We start from the raw sequence: 12,762 nt of genomic DNA, 5'->3' as shown, positions 1-12,762 counted from the left end.
GCTTTAGACATTGTTTCAGGTTACACACTGATATTCAGGGTACACACCTGAGCATGTAATTCTGGTATGTTAACTACTTCTGAATGAGTTTACTGCAGCTCCATGTTTTCTCGATTAGTGGATAATGGTTCTCACCTTGGATTGCGGTGTCCCAAAGACATAAAAATGTTTTTATAACCTGCTTTAGGCTCATGGATGCTAATGATTTTGCTTCCCATCTGTTCTTGAATGTCTTTGGATTAGAGCGAGATTTGTTGCTTTTTGAAATCTTGAAGCCAACTTCATGCTGACAGGCAGGTTCTGCTTAAATGACTTTTATTCCATGGGACTATAGCTATTCCAAAACTATTTACAGTCCCGCTTCAGAACTACTCCATGCTAATCTTTCACACACACTCCTAGTAAAATGCATTTAAGTTTGTGGTTGTTAAAGGAATAAATGTGGAAAAAGTTCAAGGCGCTGCTTTTCATAATATATATTTTATATTATACCATCCTAAAATTAGGCTCAACTTTGAAATGATGATCAAATTATTGCACCTTACTGGAATTTTGCTTTATAGATTGTAACTCATCAAAGGCAGTTTAATATAAAGATGCAAATTTTTATTGTAAAAAAATTCCAGAGCTACATCAAAATTTAATTCTACAGTTAAACATTTACAAAAGTGACCTGGAGGTATTTCAAGTTTTAGTATTTTTTTTCCCACATTTTATCCAGAATTTGGATCAGTAGGATTCACATGGACAAAAGATAGAAAAGGTAAAGTGAAACAAAAGTAACCAATCCACAACCTGAAAGACTGAATAATCTACAGTCATATTTTCTTTGAGATAAACATGAAAAATATCTTTATCATATTTAGTTTTTGCTGTCACTAGCACATGTCTTTTGAAATATTTTGCATAGAGCAATTGAGGACAGATTTAAGGAATACATTTATGTTTAGTCACATTTCTGGTCAGACAGATGAGATATTTGGGGGTTTTGTACCACTATGATGGATGAATAGAGAGAGAGAGTTCTCATGAGGAAGTGTCATCAGATCTAGTCCTTGTGATTAGTCATGCATTCTCATCTTGCAAGGTGTCAAACCTATGTTTTTTTTCTTCTTTCTAGCAGGGGACACTGTAATATGATCCCAAAGAAAAAATGTTTTAGTTCTGGTTTCAGATATCTGACCACACTGAAAGTCAAGCAGCCTTTACGCCACATTTGATGCATGACCTCAACATGAACCCCACCTTTCACTGATAAATGGTGATATCTCAGTATTTTCAGTTAGCAGAATATTAAAAGTCAAGAAACACAGATTAAATTAGGCGTGGGATGGTTTCCAGTTTGGAGGTATGACAAACCTGGAAAAAAAAAAAGTTCAGTTTCAAAACTGCAAAAACCTTTCACCGTACAAATCTTAAGATTTCAAGTCCTTTAAATGAGATTAAATTACTGGAATGACCAGGATTTAATCTGGCTTTATAGAGCCCAGAGGAACTCATCACTGTTGCAGGACTGCTAGTCAGATGGCTGGAAGCAGATTCCTGCACTTTCCTTCAGGTTTACTGCAAAGACAACTTTAACTGCTTGGGGAAATTATTTTCAGGATCCCAAAATAAGAAAAAAAAAACACTTAGAGCTCCTTTTTGCATAATCTACTAAAAGATAATTAAATGTTGTATAAAAACAAAAAAAATGTAAACGCTTCATTTGTCGATTCCTTGATGCATTAGCTACACTTTTTTTTTGTAGGAACATAAACTGTTACATCTCAAACTTAACAATGTCATATCAGTTCATTCATCTTTTAAAGACTAGGAGCACGATATGAAGAAATGGGATTTGATTATATAAACCAGCACATTTATCTGTCTTGTCACATCCACTGGTACAGATGAAGATAAAATTTTTTGGTATTGAGTTGCCATTTATAGTGACTACTATTTTTCTGAAATACAATTAGTTGGATCATATTTACATGTTTTTGTGTTTAAACACTGTGTTTAAGTAACCTGATGTAGTAGCATATTTACTAGATATTGACCCATTCCTACTCTGAGTGTTCATTCCATCTATAAGAACTATGGCCTGGAAAGTACAACAACATGTTTTTTCTCTGAGGGATACATTCAAAACTAAATCTGTCTGGTTGATTTAGAGCTTGCCTCTTTGATCATTATAAACTAACTGCAGCAAGTCCCCACTGAGACACAAAAACATTGATTTCATTGTATTCGGCATCACTACTTTAATGTCCTGTCATAAATCTTGTTCTTAGAGTGATTTAAGCATAGTTTCTCTATTACAATAGAACTATGTGACTCTGACAGAAGTATGGAAATGTGTGCAGCATGATGCCTTGATGTTAAAATGCATCATTCTGATCTGACAGCTGAGCCTGTTTAGGCTTTAACTTTGTTCAAACATTAGGTTTCAGTTGCTCCACGTTGACAGCTTCTCAGCTAAAAGAAGAAGAAGAAAAAAAGGCTTATCCAGTGAATATAGCAAGAAAACCTCTACACTGCTGACCCCTTCTCCATATACTTGCACATTTTTTTTCCTTACAGAGTAAATGTATTTGCTTTCGTCACCCTGATTGTGGCTACATGACATAATTCTTACTGGAAATAATTTTGCAGCGACGGAGCGATCCAAAAGTTCAAAATCTGCATGTTCTTGTGGAAACTCATCGGAATGACTGTGCTGATAATGATTACCTACTGTGATGGTCTCTCTTGCCCCTTTGACTTCCAGCAGGCTGTCATCACAGGGCATTACGTTGACAAGGAAAAGACCAAAATATGATTAATGGTCGTCCTTTCTGTTTTTCCCCTCTCCTGCCCCGCCGTTACTATGTTCTGCTCCGTCTCCCCAGAGGACCTGGATGACCTGCGGATGGAGGGCGTAACAGGGCTGGCCCCGTCCGGCAGCAAGTTCAGCCAGGGACGCAGTTCCTATCAGCCTGAACTACAGGCCAAAGTTACCCTCAACATCTGCTCTAGGTGTGCAAGGTAAATGTTTTCACCTTTTTTCTGCAAGGTAAGTGTTTTCACCTTTTTTTTTCAAGGTGTGAAGAACATTTAAGTTTGAAAATATCAGAAATGATTTCCTTTGGTTTGTCTCTGCCAGCAACTAAATGGTTGTAGAATATGGTTTGGTTGCTTGTTTCCTAGGTTCTGATAATCATATTATTACTCAGTCACACAGCCTTCTTTTTCTTCCTTCCTTCCTTCCTTCCTTCCTTCCTTCCTCCCTTAACCCTTTCACGCATAGTGGTCACTACAGTGGACAGCTGTCTAAAAGCCATTTTCTTGTGTTTCTTCTGGATTTTTATGTTATAAATGCACACAGACCACTGAAGTGGACACTAAGCATCATAAAATACACCATCAACTACTGGCCATCAGCTGCAAATGCAAGAAATTATTTTTTGTTAAATCCAATATGGCCGACAGACAAAAAAGCACGCCAACCGACCCGGTCCCTCCTTCTACTGTAGACGACTCTTGCAGGTAAAAAAAATATTGTGACATCAGATAACCCCTAAAAAACAATATTACTGGTGTATTTTTCAAGTAACAGCTTTGTATGTGGAGAAAATTACAATTGATCACCTAAAAAAAATTAAATAAAAAAAAAATATTTTTTTTTTTTACAAAAAAAAACAATTTCCATCCTTTTTTTCATGCCTTAAGAAAATGAAAAATGAAATTGAAAAAAAAAAAATCCTGATGCAAAGGATCATAATTCATGCATGAAAGGGTTAAGGAAGGGAATGAAACAAAATGACACAATAGCTTAAACTGTACCTGTGCTGGTTGTTTTCATGATCCCTGTGTGGATAATCGTACAGTTTATCATAGTTTCTCCTTTTCTTTTTTTATCGCTGTCTTCTCCTCTGACACGTCCTGCATCTTCCAGCATCAGTGTAGTGCTCATATTTCAGAGTTTTGGGCGCGATGCCACAGACAGGTGTGGGCATAGATCTCCCTTGATGCCAGCCGGAGATAAACGGGTATCTTCTTGACGAGACGCCAGGCACACATCTGTCTGTGCAAACTTCTCTGTTTTGGTTTTGTTTGCCACTTATGTTCCATTCATTCAGCTTATCAGCTTTGTTTCAAACACAGGCTTCTGGATGTTTTCTCATCAGGTTCTGCTGGAATAGGGGTTGTATCTCTGGATTTTGCTTGTAGGCAGTTTAATTGTGTGATGTTTCTAAGCAAATTGTTTTACAGTAGTGACAAAGTAAAGTAACATCTGTGTGAGGGCTTGTTTGGATTCTTTTTTTTTATATATTCTTTTTCAAAAGCATGTTTTCACTTTTTTCATGTCAACCATCTGTTCTTCTTCACTGTTTTACTGTCTCTTTAGGGTCCAGCCAAATTCTTGCTTTGTTCCTTTTAAACCTGACCACCAAATATTTCATGAGTTTTATCAACCGAGCAGCCCTGGGTTTTGTCTGTCATTTTTGGGGTAATGTAAAGGCCACAAATAGATGAGCAAGCTGGAAAAGTGGAGCTCACACAGTTTGGTTTTTTTTTGTGTGCTTTACAGAAAACTCTCAAGTCTGACATAAATACACAGCTGTCCAGAGCAGACATGAACAGAGGTCAGACATAAGTTTGGATAGTTGGAACAGTGTCAGAAGATCAAGACCACCAAGACGTATCCGGCCTGAAAGCGCATTGTGGGAGACCAGTAGAGTGTTAAATGATTAAATCTTTTTACACATTTAGAAAATAATAATGCCATGTAATCTTCAAGGCTATCCCTCATCAATTTATTAAAGCAGATTTGATTTCTTGTTACACTTGCAGAGAAGGATGAGAGTGCTAAAACTGTCTGGGTAGCTCGGTGTGATATGAAAAATGCTTCAAGGATGTAAACAAAGAAAATTGACTTGTTTTTATTGCCCGTTACAGCCGAGGTTAGCGATAAAAGTTTTCTCTCAGGCTTCTTGTAGTTGAGCAGGATTGCACTGCAAATGTGTTAACAACCTAACACTTTAATAAACTGCACTATGTTTTAGTTTAATGATTACAGTACTTTTATTCAGTCAACAGCACATGTTACTGTGTTATTTTTGACAAAGATGCTTTTTAAGTATAAGTTGAGTTCATTTTCGCTGTGTATATATTTAAAGTACATTCCGGAACAGGTTAATTTGAATGAACTGATAAGTGTTAATATTCTGAGTAGGTTCACATTTTTGATGCACAAAATTGCAAATTGCAATGGAAACATACATGATACATGGGTAACCAGATACTGGCCACCAAACTGTCTGCTTAGAAAATCTTTGGCATGTTTGAATGAATTTTGTTGACTCCTGCTGTATGTATTAGCCCCTTTTTTTTTTGTTTTTTTTAAATAAACACCTTTCAATGACAACTCAGAAAATGTAGAAATGAATGTGAGTGAACTAAAGCTGTGAACATATGACCTCACATTGAAGTTACTCATGGACCACTAAGCGATTTACAAGATCTGCACAAAAGATAAAAGGGGAAATACTGAAAAGAGGAAAGCAATGCGTAATCTTCATGGTACTTGAAGTTAATCCGTTGATTATGTTATTTATTAAAAATTGCATTTACAACACTTATTTGCTGTTGTACATCAAATTACTAGGGGTTTCGTTACAGATCTAACCAAAGATCTAGAATAAAAATCCTTAGTTGAAGTTTTCAAGCTCTCATTGTACAGATTATTAAACTTTTCTTCACATTCTGCTGTTTAAACAGTAACACAAATACCAGGGGCTGACATTAACCGTTTAGTCAGGCTGTCTGCTCAGGTTGTGCCTGCAGTCAGCTTTTTTTTTTTTTTTACAGACCTGCTGCTCAGATTTTCCCAGATCTAGCTTCAAAACATTGGCTTTATAATAGTGATGAGTTTTGACACAATGTCTGAAAAAGATTCTAGTCAAGCAAAAGTCTTTGGTAAATAGACAGAGAAAACTGTCGATCAATTATCTCAGCCAGCTGATCAGCAGTGGGCATCAACAGCTTGGAAAGTGTGACGAAATTAGACGCAACAACCGTAGAAAACTGTACTTGATCTAGTTCTTTCTGTTGCACCTTATTAAAAGAACTTTAAATAGAAGGAATGATATAAAAGGAAGTCATGGTGGTTTTGAAACTAAATCTTAGTTACTTGATACTGGAAACCAGTCAAGGTTTTGTTGGTTGCCTCTGAAACATTTCCATCACTGTCCCATATGGTTTGGTACTAAATGTGTGCATCAATCCCAGATTAAAAGTCAAAGACAATGTGAAGATGGTAGATAAGGCTGGTAAGAAAAGGAGAAACAACTCTTATACTGACATGGGCCGACTTGAGTGATGTGGCTTAAAAGGCAATTTTAAGAAACTCGAAGAAAATTTCTCAATTGGAAGAAAACAAAACATTCTCTAACAACTCCTTCATTTTATTCTGACACATTGTTTGGGAAATTTATCAGTTGACCTATTCTAGCTTAATGTCAGGCATGGAAAGAGAGGAGAAAAATGAATTTTATACAGTGTATATAAACTTTCGACTTTATATAAAGTCTTGTAGAGCCACTGCTAAATAAATGCTGGTCAGTTTTGCAGGGAATAAGTAGCTTTAGTGCATAAAATAAGAAAGCTTGCCCAATTGTTGACCTAGGATACTTTAGGTACCTTCCAGAGAACATTTAACGATGCACGACAGAAGGATATGGGTGTAAAAAGACAAAAAGAAATAAAAATGTTGTTTTTTTTTTTTTTTATTATTTATCCTTTATTGTAGACCCTGTGGCTAGGAATGCAGCTGCTCTATAAAAGCAAATGGGGTTGTTTTTCTTTGTTCTCTTGTCTGATGACATGGAAAAGGCTTGCAGGACCTCCATTCATTTTATGATGCTTTTTTTTGTTTGTTTTAATTGACTTGTCAAAAAAAATAAACCGGCTTTAGTTCAATGTTTTAGTTGTAAAGGCAGAAAAAGGTTGTTGATGGATTACTTTATGTTTTTACCCGACAGTTTATTTATGTATCTGGGAATGTAAATTCTTTAGTGCCTTGAGGAAACCACCAAATCCACGACACCAGATCAAGTTTCTCTGCAAACACATCTACATAAAATCAAAAACAAAACTAGAAGAACTTGGACCAAAACGTTTAAACAATCTGAAAAATATAATTTTCTTTTTTTTTTTTTTTTGGTGAGTAAAGAGAATCTGCTTAATTCTGTCTGTGCTAACGAAGTGAAATAACTTGTTCTTGGCCAGATGTGGAAGAAAATATTGTACGCCATATGTCGCACATTTGATTAGCCGATTGTTATAATTCGTAAAGGCAATATGATAGTTACTCCTACCTATAAACACAGTATTCTGGCTTCACATGAGATAAATCCTCTAAACTAACCCCTGTGTGTCTTCTTTCACCATCCCATGTTTTACAGCGGAGATTATGAACTCAGAAAAAAATGTTTCCACTTGTCTTATCGCTTCAGAATGATGGAAACCGACTCGTCTCGTCGTTATCTGACGTTCAGCTTCTAAACATGCATTGCATCCACAGTTTTCTGGCCTTGTGTACAACTTTGTATGTTTTGTGTGTTGTTTCTAGGCTGCAGGGAGACACACTATCAGACAGCCGATCTGAAGAGGATCACAGGCCTCGCATATCTGAGCAAGCTGTGCCTGACATCTCCTGTGAGTTTCATAACATAGTGGGGGGGAAAAAAACAACAACAAAAAATCTAAATATTTTTGTTTGGTTGCATATTTGTATGTTTTTGTTACTCTGTGCTGTGTTCCTCTTGCTTCCCTCGTTATGAATGGATTCATCTGGAGCAGCGCCAATGCCCGGGGTGGACACTGTGGCGAGTCGACTTCAGGAATGCGAGGCCTTATCTCAAGTAACAGGCTCTGTAAGTGTCCTTCCCTGCACCCATCGCCGAACAATTAAGATCACTTTACAAGCCATCAATTACCTCGTAGCTCTCTCTCCTCGGCAGCTTTATTGTCTGATATTGAGTGGAAACCACCTCGAGCTTCTTGTTAACAAAATTCTGCGAGAGAAAACGATCCATCCTCACGTGGGGCGTTTTAGCTCACGGAACAATTGACGGTGGAAAACAACCGATATCCCAAATTAGACATCTACCCGATATCGCTCCGCTTAACTCTAGCTAAAAACATTTAATGTAACTTTACGTTAATTCTGTGGCGGTGGGCATTTACTGCACAGTTCACCTCGCACATTTCAGGCAAGCAATATGTAGCTGGCCCAAACCAGACCTCTATAAAGGTAGACGCTCACATGCTGTTAATAAAGTGTTCAGCTTAGAGGCTAGAGCCTCTCCATAAGCACAATAAAAGCCAATACCTTTTTCATAGTCGGCCAATTTAATTGTTAGACAAGGCATTTTACTGTAGGTTTTTCTTTTAAAGAGTAGGAACAGTTTGGAGCCAAGGCAGAGCGCCGTGTGTGGAGCAGATGCAGAAGTGGCTCCACACTAAATGGGAGCAGACTTTCAGAGGCTGACTGAACAAAGTCGGAGTCTGATTTTTATTTTGCAAATAAAATTCTGAAAAGTGTGGCATGCATTTTGCATTTAGACCCGTTTCGCCGTGCTTTCACTGAATGAAATCCAGGACAACCAATTACCTGTCGACATCACCTGACTCCAAAATCTTGAAGTACAATCGCATTCAATAAATTGAAGGATTACTGAAAACTTCACTCATTTCAGTAACTCCATAAATAAGTGAAACATGATGTAGATTATAATGCAACACGTTTCAAATTGTGCTTTTATTCTGACGAACTGGCTTCATTGGAACGCATGTTCTAATATATTGAGTATAACTCTCAATAAAGCTGTTCTGTGATGGTCTCTGACTTTGTTAGAGAGCACATTGGTGAAGATTGGAGGCCAGAACTAAAAGCAATTGTACATTTTTGACAAACAGTATAAACTGGCATTTGTTTACATTATCCATTTAACCTAACTGAACTTCAGGCAATAATTAGCAAAAATGTTGGTATCTAGATACGCAAAGATATTAGTAATTCCCTTGGTAGTTCTAGGAATCCTGGGCAGCTGAAAATAAATGGACACTTAAACAGATTTTTATGTCACGAATATAAAAAAAAAAACAAAAAAAAAAAAAAACATGCGTTTAGTTTCATCTGCATCACAATTGAAGGCACTGTAAGTCAAACCCAATGTGAACCTTACTGATAAAGTCTGGGTTCAATCCCTTCCGATTAACTACTTATTTTAAAGGCAAAAGCTGTTAGCAGGGCATTTCATGTCTAGCTGTCTAGCTGAATAACTTTCTGAAGTTTTTTGAACTACAGAACGACAGAAATCCTGTACTAATTTGTTGTTTATGTGTGAGGGACGGGGTGCTTAAATACACAATAATAAGAACAAAGGTTGACTTTGCATTTGTAGAAACTGGACTGTTTGTCTGTTGCTCCGCTGGTTGTCGTTAAAGAGAAAAGAAAAAAATAAATAAAGATCAGACATTTCGGGCATATTTTATTATGGGCATATTTATGACTGTACATAAAAATGCACAATTTAAGCTTTACACAGTTCTATTTTGGGCTTTAAATGCCTGGTAATGTTGGAAAGCTAAAACTGTTAGTAGTTATTATTAGGCTCACAGACCCCCTGCCTCTGCCAGCTCTTTTAGGTGATAATTGCCTCATAAAGACAAATACTTTCCTAAAGCAATAGCCGGAGCAAATCCCCCTCAAAAAATTCTTCTATGACCTTCTTTGTAAGAGCTGGGTGATTGGTTTTAATCAGGTTTAGCTGTGAATGGCAGGCCTGTTACGGCCATAACATTTGAGAGAGTAAAGCGTTCACTTCTCTGATAGAAATAAGATAATTAGTGTCCTGCAATGTAATGTGCATGATAAAAAGCAGGAATTTTATGATGGTTTTGCTGCATGGCCTTTAAATATTTGGCATCGGCATAATTTGTCGCATACATTTTGGTTTTGCTGAGGCAAATTTCACAACATAATTTAAGCATTGTGGTTGAGTTATGTAGAGATGGTTGATTTTTAACAACTGTAGCATTTGCTTCTTATTACACAGGCACTCATAAATTGCAAAATGTGCACGATTATTATTATAATGATGAAAATCCAAAATAATGAGAACACAAAGTCAAATGAACCAATAGGGAAAAAAAATCAATTTTGCAGAACAGATATTCTGAAGTATTTCAAAGGCGCCAAGATAAAGTTGAAATATGGGGTAGTTTTAACTTTATTTTTGTTCAAATGAACCTTATAAAAAAGTTGCTGTTATTTTTTTTTACATGTTTTCATTCCCAACCTGACAAAGATGTTACAACTAAACATTTGCAGATGTTCTCCACACTAACAGTGGATTTATTATGCAGCAACTTTGTCTTTCACTTTGTCTTGAAACAATATTCTTCAGTGCGTCAATCAAATTTCTATAATCCTAATACAAGAAATTGACGAATCTTCAAAATCTTTTCATAAATGTATTTGGTAAAATAACATCAGATAATGTATAACTCAACATACATCTGCACAAACTGGAGTTACTAAGAAATCTAGCTGAATTTATGAGCTTGGGGACAATTAAAATCATTTTTTGATTTGTTGTATGGATACCTTTAACCACAAAGGCACTATTTCAGAAGAACAACATGCAAAGGTATTGGCTTTTAACAATACTGTCAAATTACTGATGCGTGTGTAAGTTGATAGTTTGTTACACACGGACTGGTCGGCGTCATGTCTTTGGAATTCCCAAATGAAACTCTAATAGGGTTATTGTCAATATGCTATTTGTTTTTGGCTGCCTCCGGTACACAAGTCCATAAAGTTCATTAGGTGAATCTGTTGTGTGCCAAAACAAAAGGAAATGATTAGAAGTGCAACGTGGCCTCTCATAACCTGTCAGCTCTCCCCATTAATGCCCAAAGCTAGAAGAGACTACATTAGCCATTATAGTTGTGGAGAAAACAAGGCTATTGCTGTCTTCTTGGGAATTCTAAAACAACAATCTGTTTTATAAAGGAAATGCACTTTTAAGATTGAACAGTTCTTTTCAAGATAGTCAAAAAAGCAGGCAGTTAAATTAAATAAGAACAAATAAAGTGTCAAGTTATTATCAGATATGCCACTCATGCTTTGCAAAATGTAAATTTGAAAGTATGACTGTAATAAAAGCAACTGCTGCAGCTCATTTGTGTGTTTACCAAGAATAGAAGGTTTTTCTCAACACTTGCATTTTAACCTTTTTTTTTTGTCAACTGAAACTACCAGCATTGTGCAGCATGTGCAGGAAACCCACTGCTAAGTTACTCTATGCTGCTGCTGGTGAAAACTCCAGGCCCTCTAGAATTTATGCTAGTTTTTTATAAAATATTTAGGGATGATTAGATTATTTATAAATTTTTTTTTTAATTTTAGTTATTTAACTGATTAACACCAGCAGTAGACCCATGCTTACCTTCCAGTTCAGTTGTTTTCCCTCATAGTCGTAAAGGCAACTTTTACTTGCTTTACTCTGATGCCGCAAGTCGTTTGAGGGTGATCACCATGGCAACAGCAGAACAACCAGAAAATACTTATTATTCAGAGTCACAGAATTTATTTATATAATTAGATGGCCTTTCTTGTGAAGAAAACAAGAGTTTAATGGCCATTAAGCAATCAAGATTTTCTCATTGTGGTGTTCTGTTGAAGTTCACAGTGATTTGATTGGCTGATGCTCCCCAGGAGCCCATCCCCCGGCCCCAGCTGCTGATGGAGATGGTTCTGTCCTTTGTCCAATGTTTTGGTGCTAGAGCTTTGCCAGTGGAAACTCAAATTAACCAGCTTGGTTTTAAAGGGCCTAGCGATTAAAATTAATCGCTGCTCATTCTGCTTCCCACTTGACACCTACTTGCAAACTTGTCTCATTGACCACTTCCCTTTGGAGGTTTAGAGGAATAATAGCTGTGGGTTAACTCCAAACCAACAATTGCCATCTGAAGCAGATTATAAATGCCTAATAGGTATTAAACAATACATAAACAACTATTAAAGGAGGTTTCAGTAAGCCATAAAACACATTATGAAATAAGATGTGCATAATAGAAGTATGTTTCAGGTTGAACATGTCTTGGTTTCATTTTAAAATTTTTCTGATTATCTTTTTTTTTTTTTTTAGCTCTAACTGCACGCACAAATATTAAACAGTTCTTTTTCTTTTTTTTTTTGTTTGTGTGCTAAGCCACACTGGCGCAAATCCCAGATTGTGGGGATCTTAAGAGCTGACCACACACATAGCTGAGAACACACAGTACATATTAAGACTTCCATCCTTTTTTTTTTTGCTAACTTGATTTCAACATGCAAATAATAATAATAAAAAAAAGTTTGATATTTGTTGTTTCCACTTTTGTCTTGAATTTCTTCCTTTTGTGGTCACATAGCGATAGGGAGCATTATTAAAATATGGTTTTGCACCACTGATACAAATCTACTCAGTGAAAGTCTATCTGTTTGCTGGAGATGGAAAATAAATGTTTATTTTTTTCCCCTGCAGATTAAACCATCTAAACTTAGCCTCAAAACAAAAGGGAGGAAAAGCTTTATATCGTCTGGCATGAGAACGACGGCTGCAAAATGAAATTGAGATTGCTTCTCATGCCTTCCTTATGTATTTTCAGGCTCTAATCAAGACTGTTTTTGTTCGATTCATGTTTCCCAAATTACACTGAGCCATTTATGCTTTTTACATATTT

General features: G+C 36.4%; 1 protein-coding gene across 2 annotated transcripts in view; it reads left to right on the top strand.

The window, feature by feature from the left end:
- Positions 1-12,762, top strand: part of c20h8orf34 (chromosome 20 C8orf34 homolog) — an 88,797-nt gene that overhangs the window by 53,040 nt on the left and 22,995 nt on the right. For both annotated transcript variants that reach the window (XM_081601943.1, XM_081601942.1), the window contains exons 8-10: positions 2,874-3,009; positions 7,598-7,683; positions 7,828-7,901. In XM_081601943.1, the coding sequence (XP_081458069.1) occupies positions 2,874-3,009; positions 7,598-7,683; positions 7,828-7,901 (296 nt within the window). The remainder of the gene's footprint in view (positions 1-2,873; positions 3,010-7,597; positions 7,684-7,827; positions 7,902-12,762) is intronic.

The sequence above is a fragment of the Poecilia reticulata genome, chromosome 20 (assembly GCF_904066995.2).
Source record: "Poecilia reticulata chromosome 20, P_reticulata-male-v2, whole genome shotgun sequence".
Taxonomy (NCBI): Eukaryota; Metazoa; Chordata; class Actinopteri; order Cyprinodontiformes; family Poeciliidae; genus Poecilia; species Poecilia reticulata.
The sequence above is the reverse complement of the archived record's forward strand: the minus strand, read 5'-3'. Positions and strand labels throughout refer to the sequence as shown.